The 13,784-nt window shown below is 46.3% G+C and overlaps 1 protein-coding gene across 9 annotated transcripts in view; it reads left to right on the forward strand.

The window, feature by feature from the left end:
- The window catches only part of Mknk1 (MAPK interacting serine/threonine kinase 1), a 40,876-nt gene that overhangs the window by 3,272 nt on the left and 23,820 nt on the right, over positions 1-13,784 (forward strand). For 5 of the 9 annotated variants that reach the window (XM_028889288.2, XM_028889312.2, XM_028889317.2 and 2 more), the window contains exons 2-3: positions 5,487-5,643; positions 12,623-12,730. In XM_028889288.2, coding sequence (XP_028745121.1) covers positions 12,715-12,730 — 16 coding nt within the window. In that variant the 5' untranslated portion in view covers positions 5,487-5,643; positions 12,623-12,714. Of the gene's footprint in view, positions 1-5,486; positions 5,644-5,679; positions 6,104-12,622; positions 12,731-13,784 lie in introns of those variants that run through there. The other 4 variants (XM_028889304.2, XM_037202839.1, XM_037202837.1 and 1 more) reach the window with 4 other exon arrangements.

Consider the following 13,784-nt stretch of genomic DNA (forward strand, 5'->3'; position numbering starts at 1 on the left):
CAGAGGCAGGCGGATCTCTGTGAGTTCGAGGCCAGCCTGGGCTACCAAGTGAGTTCCAGGAAAGGCGCAAAGCTACACAGAGAAACCCTGTCTCGAAAAACCAAAAAAAAAAAAAAAAAATTGCCTGTTGGGCTGGTACTGTAACTCAGTGGTAGATCCATGGCCTAGCATTCACCAGGCTCCAACTTTGATCCCCAGGAGCACAAAAATTGTCTGTTTATTGTCAGGCAGTAAAATGCATAGTTTTAGGGAAAACTCGGTCCTAGATCTTTCAATAAAGATTCCCAGTGTGACATGGAAAGATTCGATTCAGCAACACATACGAGGCTATGCTGTGAACGAGCATCTAGAATTAAGAAATACACGCACCAAAGGTAGCAACATGGTTTTTTTTTCTCTCTCTCTCTCTTCTGTAAGTGTCTCTTCGAAGCCTTCTCCCTCATGTGTAGTTAAGAAGATGGGTCAGTGCATAAATAACTGAAACCAGACTGACTTGGGCAAATGAAGTAAGGAATATAAGCCAAGTGGGAGTTTGGGAGGAGGAGAAATCAATCCCTACATGACCAGATTCCTGAAGGGAGAGAAGTTAAGCTGGAACATGGAGGGAGTTCGTTCCTGGGAGAAAGGGCAGCTGGAGCCCTGTCGGGAGGCAGAAATGCCTGGAAGGGGGCACACACACGAGGGCCCAGGCACACTGAGGAGAAGAAGGGGTTTGCTGATGTGGGGAGGAAAGAAGGCTAACATTCATCAAGTGTCTGCTTTGTGGCCTGCAAGGAGCCACGCAGTTTACACGCTATAATTTACTTAATCCTCACAACCTCTGTAAGAGCGGGACATTTATCCCCAGTTTAGAGACTAGGAAACCAGACCTCAGAAAGATTCAAGTAGCTTCACCAAGGTCGGGTAAAGCTAGTAAGTGGACAGCATGGTTCAGACCGCCAAGGAGGGTTCAGACCGTACCTAGGAGGGTTCAGACCGACCCTAGGAGGGTTCAGACCGACCCTAGGAGGGTTCAGACCGACCCTAGGAGGGTTCAGACTGACTTAAGAGGGTTGAGTTCAAAGGCTCCTCTTCTTTCCCTTATGCTGTAGGGCTCTAGATGCCATGATGAGGCTTCTGTTGATTGTGGCTGTGGGACAGAGGCTAACTGGAACAAAGAAACTTCCAGAACAGGGACATAAGTGAGGAGGGTTCAGCTGTAAAGTACCTGAGATCCTGGTCTGAGTCTGCTTATGCAGGCTTTGTGAGCCTATGGCTTCTGTCACAGTGCTGTCAATCAATGCATCTCTATCCTTAGCCCCTATGATCTTAGAATGAGTTTACAGAGGCTGTGGCACCCTTGGATTTCAAGTACAGATCCTGAAGTAAAATGGACAGTCTCATAATGCTTCATTTTTTTCACCATCAAATTCAACAAGAATCTGTAATGGAAAGAGCTGGAGCCAGGAATCTGGCCTTCAGTCTAGGTATTACTCATCCCCCGCTGTGTTTCTCAGCCTTCTTCCCCCAGGATAAAGGGTCTGGACTCACTTGACAGGTCTTCTCTCTTGCTAATGCCATGTGTTGCTTTTCTCTCCCTGCCTGAGACTGTCTAAATATAAAGCAGAGAGGATGAACCTGAACTCAGAAAGAAGGAATCAGTCTCGTTCCTGTGGGGAAGCAGTAAGTCGGGTATGAACTTTAAATCAGACTGTCTGGGTTTGAGTCCTGCCTCTGTCACTGGCTAGCTGTGTGACTTGGACAAGTTATTTAACTCTGCCTAGTTTCAGATTTCTTCTTCTGGAAAAGGAGGTACAGATATTCCCTACCTCGTGGGGCTGCTGTAAGAACTAAAATGACATTAAGCAGCTCAGTGACCAGCAGGTCATAGATGTTTAGTGAATAATAGTAGTGTCAGTAACAATATTAGTAATTGCATTAGTACCCAGTCTGGCACTCATTTCACAGGCAGTGTGTTTATTAGGGCTATTCTCCCTACTCTCTTACTCTGACTTTGCTGTTTTCTCCTTTCATTGCCCCATCAAGAAACTTAGAAATGCTAGGTGATTCTATCACAGGGTTCCAAAGCATGACACCACTTAAAGTACTTGGTGGGAAACAGTCAACAAAAAAGCCAGTGGCTTGATAGGAAATCTCACCTGACTCATGTTTTCCACACTTCTGTCCACAGTAAACGGGACCAGAGCAGGTGTTCACTTCCTTTTGCACAGCCTTCAGCAAAAGCACCGAGCAAGGCCCCTTCAGTTCACTTGCCAAAAAGAACAACAGTATGGTGTCTCCAGAAAGTGGTGTCTAATTTAGCTCCTCCCAGCTTAAACCCCTCCTTAGCTTAAGCCAGCTCTTATTGTTCTGTTTTCCATGAATATGGAAAAGTTCTTTCTGATTATAAAGGGCGGATGAGATCAAGATTTTCTCATGAAAACCTTTTCTGTACTTAAAGCCAGAATCCAGTTAGGGCTCATCTTCGCTTCGCCGGGCTACACCGCCTGGCTGCTTTTACCTCATCCGCAAAACCTATTTTCCATCGCTTGGATCACATTGGTTATGCTTCTTTTCTTTCTCGGAGGTTTTCCCTCTTCCTAGTGGTGACCCAGACTGTGCTCAGTCTGCTAATAAGAGTCCAGTTAGAACAGTTTAAGGGGAGAATGCTCCGAACTCTCATTGAGTCATTAAGCAACAGCCCTGTGCTAGGTAGAGGGACCCAGAGCTGACTCAGGCTAAGGGAAGACTGTGATAAAACATCACAGATATCCTGGTGAGTTGTACACAGTCGTGGGAAATTGGAAATGATTTAGAGCAATCAGGTAGAAGCAACCCTTTGGCCAGACTGCAGGTAAAGTCTTCTGGAAAAGAATGGAAGCATAGTGTAGGAAAGCTGATCTGGGCAGTGCAAGGGAGGCCAAGTCACCCCAGCAGAGGCAGCGGCACCTATTAGACATCCAGCAAAGACATGGCAAGCTCAGGTCTGGCTTTTGGGGTTAGGAGTGGAAATGCCATAAACCTGACCCTTTTCTGTGTCCTCTGTATGCTCTCTGTCTTGGAAGTCAAATGTTGGATCCTTTGCATTCTGTGAGTCTCAAATTCTTGGTGAAAAGGGAAAGTGGCCCAAATATGGTGGCAGAACAGTCAGGCTAACTGGGCCCTTAGAAACTCCTCTCTGCTTTTGGCCTTTGCTGACACATATTCTCTCTTGCTGTCCAGATGTAGTATCCAGTGTCTAGGTTGTTTTCCAGAGCTATGGTTGACATGGGGAGGCTGTCTCACAAGGTGTAATAATGGGAGTTATGGAGTGCCTCTTAAATGCCAGGCATTTAAGTTGATATGCACACTCTAATCCTCACAACGTATGTTATTGCCCCTGTTTTGTAGGTGGTGACAGTGAAAAAGAGTTAAGGAATATGTCCAGTTCTGCCTTGCTAGTAGAAGTCAGAGCCGGAAGCTGAATCTAGACTCTAATGTTTGAAAGCCCATATGCTTTCTACTTCCTCAGCCCTAGAGTGACTCCAGATGGCTGGGTAATACAAAGTCTGTAATGGAATTCTGAATATTGCTTTTTTTTTTTTTTTAACAGTAGACTAGCTGTTGGCAAACTAGGGTTTGCCACCCGTTATTATAGAGACTGTAAGCTGAGAGTGCTTTCTTGCAGTTTTAAGTGTTTGGAGATGGAGAATCAAGAGGGGATGAACATTTTGTGAGACATGAAACATATGTGAAATTCTAACAGTGGTTTCCATAATTAAAGTTTGGTTGGCATATGTCATATGTCATTCATTTACATACAATCTGTGGCTGCACTCCTCTTAACAAAGGCTAAACCGAGAAAATGAAGCAACAAAGTGTAAAATATTTACTATCCAGCCCTTTACAGAAAAATAATCGCAGGCTGGAGAGATGGCTCAGCAGTTCAGAGCACTGGCTGATCTTCCAGAGGTCCTGAGTTCAATTCCCAGCAACCACATGGTGGCTGACAGTGAGATCTGGTGATATCTGGTGTCCTCTTCTGGCCTGCAGGCATGCATGCAGAACGCTGTGTACATAATAAATAAATCTTTAAAAAAGAAAAGAAAAATAATTGCTGGCCTCTAATAACACTAAAGGCAGCAAGCTAAAGTTCATAGATGTTCAAGGTTGACCCTGGAGGGCAGTGGTGGGAACAGGAAAGCATATCAGCCAAACTTCCTTGGGCTCTAGAAATAGTTTCATTGGGCCTGGGCGATTGATTCCCTTGGGAACGAAAGTACAATGGACAGGGCTGTCCAGTGTGCTGAAGTTTCTAATACGCAGTGAACAGGATACTTTGTGGATGAAGTCATTCATTCAGATTCACTAGGAGCCCTTTTGTGCCAGATGCTGTATTAAATGCTAGGAAGAGCTAACTGGAAACATCTACATCTTGCCTTTGAGGAGCCTGTAGCCTGGTGGGAGAATCACGGTGTGTATTTTGTGTTGTAATGGAATGCTGTGAGCTAGATGAGATGCTGGAGAGAATAGAAAAGGAAGTCCAGACTGCTTCTAACGTTGATAGGATCCTCTCTGTAATTTGCTATGGGCCTTGAAAGATAAATAGAAATTCCTTTGTAAGGAGCTATAGGCAAGCTGAGGGAAAACATGGAATGTGAGCATTTGGAACTTACGTAGATGGGGGAGAAATGATTTAATGGCTTTATGGCTAGCTGACTGGCAGGATGATGTAATCTGATAGAGGAGAAGAGAAATCAGGAGGAAGGAAGCCATGGTAGGGGCTGGGGACAAGTCCAACTTGGGAAATGTGATTTGAGGTAACTTTGAAATGCATCCAGTTTCCAGTTAGAAACCTTTGAAATTTTGGCACAGAAGCCCAGGATTCAGACTTAAGCACATTTTCAGTGCTTTTCCCCCAGAGAAAAAGGGGAAGTGTGAGTGTGTTTCACTGAGAAGAAGTTGAGCAACTTTGGCACATGATAAGTAAAGCCAAGGGGTTAAATATAGCACTGGTCTACAGAAAATGAAGTCATCACATTGGGAATCAGCAATGATTGTTTGGGGCACAAAACTGTCTCCATTCTTGCCACCTGCTACTCTCAAGGTCTGCTTTATCTTGTTGGCACTGTTACCTCTTGCATGAGACTTGGGCCTGGCTACTAGGAGCCAGAGCCAGCGCTAAGCATCTCTCACAAGCAAGCAGCAGAAAGTATCAGCTTGAACCCTCTATGTGAGACTCTAGGAGCCAAGAGAAGGGTCCAACTCTGTCACCCTGGCAAGTTACAGCTTTTAGTGTCTGGAATCCACAATGGGAGTAAGTCTGAAATTTCTTTATTCAGACCCTTGATAAATCTTCTGTTTGGCATAAGTATTTTCAGTATTTAAAGCCCGGGGACATCTGTGACTCCTGTGTACACATTGCTTCCTAGTGTAACTCACAGAGAGGGGGCTCTTGGGTTGATCAGTGTCTCCCCTGGTCCCCTTGAAGCCATCAAGTCTCACACCCTCTCTCCTGCTTCCTGAAGATTTCATGCTGGATGGGATGAAGCAGAGACAGGTGGCAAACTGAAGGACATTGGCCAGGCAGAGGCCAGTGGATAGCTCCCTGCGTCTGGAAGACAACAACCTTGGGATTCCTCTGGGATTTCACGAGCCTCGCTGCTGAGTCGAAGAATTCTGTGGGTAAGATGGGGTGAACTGTTCACCGCCTCCCTTTTTTTTTTTTTTTTCTTTTACAGCCACAGCTTTAATTACTTTGTGTTCATTGGAGATGGGCTGTGGCTGTCATGTTGTGTGTGTAGGTCACGGGACAACTTTCAGAGGTCAGTTCTCTTCTTCTGCCAAGTGGGTCCCAGGGGTCAGACTCAAGTCATCAGACTGGAGACAGGTTCCTCTGTCCACTGAGCTATCTTGCCAGTCCCCATTTACCTTTCTCACATTACTTTGAATTGAGCTTCCCTCCCATTTCCAGAGAAAAGGATGAGTTCAGGGTCATCTGAGCAGTTGATGGTTTTCAGTATTTGCTTGGGTGACTTGACTTAGCCATCTCAGGTCCCAGTCACTTCCTGTGACAGTCACGTAGTAAACAGGGTCACATTTCTTCTGGAACAAAATGGCAGAGGGACAGAAGGAAAATGGAACAGTAAGTAAAACATGTTTATTTCCTTTTGACTATGAAAGTAAAGCTACCACGTCATAGCATGATGAACCAAGTACAGCAGAAGCTGTAAAAAGTGAAATGTGTGTGCCCATGGAGTCTTGTTCTCCCAAGGAAATGTTGGAAATCCTGTTGGTTTGTTGGCTTGTTTTTTATATCTCACACATGGCACAGATACTGAGGCTGCGGTGTGTTCTGTGGTTTGCTCTAGCTGGAGGCCTCTTCACGCCTGGCAGGTATCAGTCAAGCCTCAGTGACTGATTTGGGACACATGAGGGTTGAGTAAGGTTGTTGTAGCCTGTCCTGTGCTTTTTCATAATACTCAACAGCTGTGTGTCAGCTGTCTTCACCTGAAGCTTCGTGGTGACACTGCCCTCTTACCCTGCTCCCCACTCCCAGAGCTGCCCCCCCTCCCCCCCATAGAGTCCCCCCTTCTTGATGACACTGCCGGTTGAAAAGCACGTATTAATACACCTGCACTGAGGCCCTGCTCTGTGGCTGATCCCGTGCTAAGCCATGGGGCTAGAGAAGAATCAAACATTGGCCTCTCTTTCAAGGATGGTCATAACTGTCAAGGACAGTGACTCCTCCACTGTCTCCCATCGTTTGACGGGACCATTTCTGCCTCTGCGGCTTCCTCCCTGGCTCCATAACATGCCCTTCCCTCCGATCCCTGCTGCCCCTGCCTCTGGCGCAGACCTTCCTCCCTCTCTGGCCTGCTGCTGCAGCCTCAGTCCACCTTGTCTCTCAGCATCTGCTGTTTGCACTGTGTGTCACAGCCAGCTTGAAGGCCATAGTACTCCTCCCTCCCTCCTCATTGGCTAGAACAGAGGTTCACAAGTGGGCCACACAGAAACCCTTCCAGGGCATCTGCAAGATCAAAAGTATTATTTGTTGTTGCACAGTGACAGTGAGGAAGCTGCTGATGCCTTAGTACAAGTCAGGGCCGTGGCGTGGAGCCGTGCTCACAGCCAGGTTCCTCCATGCCAGCTACTTAGCCATTTTAGCTTAAGAATGTCCTTGATGAAGCAGCAGAAGATGTTCATTTTTCTGAGTCTCACCTGAGGACTGTCTTCTAGTGTTCTGTATGATGTATAGAAGATGCACTTACAGGGCCCTTCTTTGGCGTAGCAAAGCACAACAATGACATACCAAGGAATGGCACTTGTAAGCACTGTTTGTAAGCTGAGCAAGAAGCAGCTGTTGTCGTTTTCTGTGGAAGAATGATGGGTGGTTATTAAGGGTGGGAAGAATACAGTGCTGGAGGGCCTGTGGACTGTGTTATATGAGCTTAGATGGCCAGCTTAGCTTGCTTTTCTCAGCCTTTACAGTATGCTTCCTACCCAAGCCCTGCCCTTTGCTACCACTTTGTTTCATGTTCTGTAAACACACACTTCCTGTTTCTGCTTCCATATCCTTCTGATGTCGTTCCTTCCACCAGGAATTGCAATGTGGCTATGAGGGCTCCTTGTGACCCCAGGATCAGAGCCGAGAGAGAAGATGAGTCTGAGTGTTTGCCCCTTAGCATCTGAGTATCACAGCCTACAAAGCATCTCCCTGATGCCATTTTCACTGCAGCTGTGTTGAACCACATGGCCCAGCCTTTTACACTAGAAGTTGTCTTAGTTAGAGCTTCTATTGCTGTGCAGAGACACCGTGACCATGGCAACTCTTATAAAGGAAAACATTTAACTGGTGGCTTACAGTTTCAGAAGTTCAGTCCATTATCATCATGGCAGGACATAGTGGCATGCAGGCAGACATGGTGCTGAGAAGGAGCTGAGAGGTCTACATCTTGATCTGCAGGCAACGGGAAGTGAACTGTGACTCTGGATGTAGCTTGAGCATAGGAGACCTCAAAGCCCACTCCCACAGTGACACACTTCCTCCAACAAGGCCACACCTCCCAATAGTGCCACTTCCTTTGCAGGCCATTTTCTTTCAAACCAACACAGAGGTCCTGAAATTTAAAAATCCCTCAAGCTCTGTGGAATCTCACAGACTATCCTCTGATGGAGCTAATTTCATACATGGCTCCTGACATTTAACTGTCTTGTTAAATTTGATCAGCTTCTGCTCAAATATGCCTTTCCCCTTTCCCTTTCTACCTAGTGACGTCATCAGAAACCACATCTACAAACTCCCAGGTCAGACGGGAGAAGATTGTCACTTATACTTCATTCTGGACCGCCATAAATAATGTGCTTAGACATTGGTTTGTAGTTCATTTTCTGTAAGATGACAAAACACAAAATACTATGGCATCTCAGGGCAAGAAGAGACTTCTGGAAGGTTAAAGTTAATATAGTAGTGAGGATGTGACTCTTAGGCCTTTGTGTTTAGGTAAACTAGAAGAGAGCTTCCCAACCTTTTTGACATTGGAGCACATGCAAGAAACAGGTGTGTAAACAGTGAGCTGAGGGACTGGAGGCCTGCTGAGAGATCAGAATCTCATAGCACTTGTCTTACTTAGAGTTTCTGTTGCTGTGATGAAACACATGAGCAAAAGCAAGTTGTGGAGGAAAGGGTTTATTTCGGCTTACACTTCCAGGTAACAGTTCATCACTGAAGGAAGTCAGGGCAGGAACTCAAACAGGACAGGAATCTGGAGACAGGATCTGATGCAGAGGCCATGGACAGGTGCTGCTTCCTGGCTTGCTCCCCATGGCTTGCTCAACCTGCTTTTTTATAGAACTCAGCACCACCAGCCCAGGGATAGCCCACCTACAATGGGCTGGGCTCTCCCCTCATTAAATACTAGTTAAGAAAATGCCCTACAGCCAGATCTTATGGAGGCATTTTCTCAACTGAGGTTGCCTCCTTTCAGATGACTCTAGGTTGTGTCAGGTTGACATAAAATTATCCAGCACAGTACATCAGTAAAGAAGCACTGTACTAAGATTTATAAACAATAGCACTGGTGCCTGGCTGTCACCAGCTCCCACCTCTGCCTTCCAGCATTAGTGTTTGAGAACAGCGTCATCACAAGTTAGAAGCTTACATTCTTGAGCCAGAGTCCAGGCTCACATTCTACACTGCGGCTTGCTTACTCACTAGATGAGCATGACATAGCACGTTTACCAATTTGTGTCAGTTTCTTCGTTTGTAAAATATAGGCAACAATTATGCTTTCCTCGTAGTTGTGATGATTGCATCAGTGAGTCTGTAGAGTATAGTAACTGTAAAGGACTTCAGACATTGCCTGGCACATGCAGACCACTTGAGAGTGTGCACTGTAAAGATTATGGTGGTGTGCACCGTGACTTCTGTTGCTACAAAGGCACAGATGACCCCAGTCTCCTAGGTTCCCTCTTCTCTTATCTCACATGGCTTACTCAACCCCTCCCTTAAGTGTGTGCCAAACTTCCTTCAGTTCCTCCATTTCTGTTTTTGTCTGTGGTTTTGTTATGGTTGCTGATGAGGATGGGACCTAGGGTCCTGTGCGTGGTAGACAAGCACTCTTACTAAGCTACACCCAGACCCTCGGTTTCCTCCCATTGCCCATTCTCCTCAGCTGACCCTGAGGAAGCAGCTGAATTTGTCTCTGATTGTGCCCTTCAACCTGCTCTCCACCATTCTTTTCTAGAAAGTTCTTCAGAACGAAGGAAGATTGGGATCCTCAAAGAGCTCCAGAGTTGGAGCAGGGAGTGAGTAGGAGTTATTTGCAGAGCTGAGTGAACCATATGATTCTATGGTGTCATACATGAGACATGAAAGCTGGCAATCTGTGTATAGACTCTACCAAAGAGTGTGTGTCTGGTAACCTGAGTGACAGTGGGGCTGACTCATTAGGCCCTATCAAGAAATGACAGGTACTTTGGAAAGAAGACCTTGAGTTTATCTAGAGAGAGCAGTGGCTAGTACCTGTTATTGCTATGGGTTGTGGCCCCAGCCCCAGGACTCCTTGGCCTCTCCCAATTTCTCTATGAGTGAAGGTGCCAGGCTGGGTCTTAGATCTGTATCCTTAAAACCTATACAGCTATACTTCCAACATAATCTGTTCATATGGATGTATACATGTGTGTATGTATTTAAGTGCAGATATACATTTGTGCACAGAGGTGTGGAGGCAGGAGGTTGGCACCAAACATCTTCTTCAATTGCTCTCCACCATTGTTTAAACAGGGACTCACTGTGTGGCCCTGCCTTGACTCCGATTTGTAGACCAGACTGACATTGAACTCACAGAGATCTGCCTGCCTCTGCCTCCTGAGTACTAGGATTAAAGGCTTTTGCTTCCACACCCAGCTAAACACTGGATTTTAATACAGAGAAATCTAGACACAATTTGAAAAACTGTAATCAGCCTCTAAATTACAGTGTTTTCAATAAAGGTTTCCCAGTATTGAAGATCAAAACTAAGGCCTTGAAGATGCTAAAAGCTCTGCCACTGAGCTCCTTGCAGCCCCCAACTCTGAGCTCCATGCACCACCCCAGCCCATTTATCTTGTTTAAAGTACAATTTGATTCAGACAAAATGGGATAAAATGATAAATTTCAGTCACATGTAACTTGGAAAATCCTGAAAAGAATGAAGAAGAAAATAAAAACCACCCCATCACATAAAGCATGTCTATAAATTAAAAATGGTACAGACTGTTTTTTAAAAGGCATATAAACTACGCAGCACGGCTCTGGACAGTTTGTTGGCACACTTTAAATTGTAATAGTAACAGGTTCTTGCCTTTCTGCAAGGCTTCCCATTCTCTGTGTGTTCATATGTATGCATACATAACTATGCACATTTTTTGAAGCACATTTGTTTGGTTTTGGTTTTTTGACTATTAAAATCTGTGTTCTCTTTTTATTTTCCCCCTTTTTATTAAGAAAATTTTTTCATTCATTTTACACACCAATCAAAGATCCCCCCTTTCCTCCCCCCACCTCCCCAGCCTCCCCCTCCCAACCCACCCCCTATTCCCACCCACAAGAAGGGAAGGCCTCTCAGGGGAGGCACATCCAGTAGAGGCAAGTCCAAGCCCTTCCCCCTGCCTCAAGGCTGCACGAGGTGTCCCATCATAGGTAGTGGGCTCCAAAAAGCCCCCTCATGCACCAGGGATGGATTCTGATCCTACCGCCAGGGGGACCCCCAAGCAGATCAAGCTACACAACTGTGTCACCATGCAGAGGGCCTAAGTCCAGTCCCACGTAGGCTCCACAGCCTTTGATCCAACTTTCATGAGTTCCCTCTAGTTTGGTTTGGTCGTCCCTGCATGTTTCCCCATCGTGATCCTGATGCACTCGCTCATAGAATCCCTCCTCTCTCTCTTTGACTGGACTCCTGGAGCTCTGTCTGGTGATTGGCTGTGTATCTCTGCATCTGCTTCCATCAGTCATTGGCGAAAAGCTCTGTTACAACAGTTAAGGTATTCACCAGTCTGATCACTGGGGCAAGCCAGTTGAAGCACATTTGTATTGACTGTGTCGTCGGGATCTTAGAACAACCTAGCAGGCAGACGGGAGGTGTGTTTTTAAACCAGTTCTCAGGATGAAGGAACTAGGCTCTTAAGAGGCAGAGTTGCTTGACCTTGAGGTTGTCTGGTAATGCCAGCACCGGAATGTCTCCTTTGTTCTCCTGACCCAGGCCCATGTGCCTTCCCTGTCTACAGTGTGCCTCCCCTCATTCCACGTGTGCCTCTACCAGAATACACAGATGGGGTCCCCAAGCCCTGCTGATGTGAGAGTGAGGGCTGGAGGCGGTAGAAGTGTTGGGAGCCCCCAGACCACTGCTTGTTGGAACCTGAAAAGAACTGCTTGCTCACTTTCTCCTCACATTACCTAGTCTAAAAGAGGACCAGGCTTCTAGAAAATAAGTTAAGGACCTTTTGTGTCTGAGACCTTTTAGGAGAGGGAATGTGATAGAGTTGATGGGATTCATAGCCTAGACTACCCACATTTCTTTCAGAGTATGCACTGGGCACCCAAGGGGCCTGTGTGCCGTGCACCATATGTGCCATATACGATTTCCATTTCAGTGCAATTTGTGATGGATGATATTCACCTGATGCTGTACTGTGACTTATAGAAGAGACAGAGGTGCAGAGGGGACAGTAGGAACACAGGGAATGATCAAAGCCAGAGAAGATCAGTGTCCCAGTGGAGCTTCTCTTGGAGACTTGGGGATAGAGGCTGGAATGCCAGCCACTAGTTCTACACAGTACTACCCCATTCGCCTCATACCTGACTTCCAGAGTGATTGAGTACACACACCGTAACTCATCTGGAGTTATTGGGGAGCTGCGTGGGGTTAGGACTTTTGAGCCGGCTTTCATGGCCAGGAAGAACTCCTACACCCGGGGAATCAGGGAGGTGAAGGTGCAGTGTGGTTGTGGGGCTTCCCTGAGGATGCATTTGTCCAGTGGCTGAGACATACCCTGCGATAAAACTAGTGTGTCCTACCTCATTCCCAGCAACATCTCCCACCCATTACCTCTTGCTGTGAAAACAGGGTAAGTTATGCATGCTTCTTTCATTTCACTGTTTTCATACATGTTTCCTTCCTAGTTTCAAAAAACAACTCTCCCTCAACAAGTTCTGTTTGCAAGAAAAACCTTAACCATTTCTCCCCTCTGACGTACCTTCTTCCGTTGAGATCCATGCAGAATAGACCAGGTATTCTGTCTTTGTGTGTGAAGCCATAAAATCTAATATTGAGTGTGTGGCTCTGCCCAGGGGTGTGCTGCTTCCACCAGAGGCTCCACGGTCCTGCTGCGGCAAAGAGCACGTATAAATTGCCACTAACGGGGTTTTCTATCTAGAGCTGTAAGTATGTCTGAGAGTCCCCTGTGAGTCCCAGTGCCTCCAGCACTCCTCCTATTCTCCACACCGCCTGCCTGTTGGCTGTTTGGTTTGTCCACAGGCCACTAATCGGAGTGTGGCCAGGGGAGGGTGAAGGAGCTGGAACCACAATCTGTTCACTCCACTCTGGGTTTGCAGCCCTGGTGAGAAAATAGTCGGGACAAGCGTTGACACTAGATTGCACACCAGAGGGACAATGGTCCAGTCGGGTCCAGTCCCACCCCATCGTGTCCCCCTCCTCTAAACCTTCAAAGATGAATAGCCTTGTGCTTTATTTCTGAGGGATTTCTCACCACGTCCTGTAAATGCATCTGGATAGCATTTTTCCTTATAATTTACCTTATGAGTGTGGCTACTTCCGTGGCAGTATTTAATCCTTTGAGAGTCACATGGCATTGTCGCCAGGTAGAACTTGTGCTTGAAGCTGTTGGCAGGAGTAGTATTTTTAGATGCTCTGTGGATTCTTTTTATCTGTGTGTTTTTTCTTCTCTATTCTGGAGTATAATTGAAAACCTGCTGTTATCAGTTCCCTAAAGTGGAAGGATGGATGCCTCTAAGTAGAGCTGTCGGACGCTGGGCTGCTTACCTGGACTTTCTGGATTGTGGTGTTGAAAGTGCCCTTCTGCATGCTTCCTGCTAACAGCTGCCAAGCGCCTGCCTCTATGCACAGCATGTATTTGGGCAGTGGCACTAAGCAATCTTCCATCAGATCCTTGGAGAAGGGAGTGAGCCTTCCCCTCAGTGAGCAAAGAGCCAGATTCCATTTTAAATTTTTCAGGAAAAACCAACCCTCAGAGCCTATGTTTATTGAAGTTTGGTGTAAAAGTCCCTCACATCCTCTGCCCATCAGCTCTCGGGTGCCTCTATT

This window comes from Peromyscus leucopus, chromosome 2 (assembly GCF_004664715.2).
Source record: "Peromyscus leucopus breed LL Stock chromosome 2, UCI_PerLeu_2.1, whole genome shotgun sequence".
NCBI lineage: Eukaryota > Metazoa > Chordata > Mammalia > Rodentia > Cricetidae > Peromyscus > Peromyscus leucopus.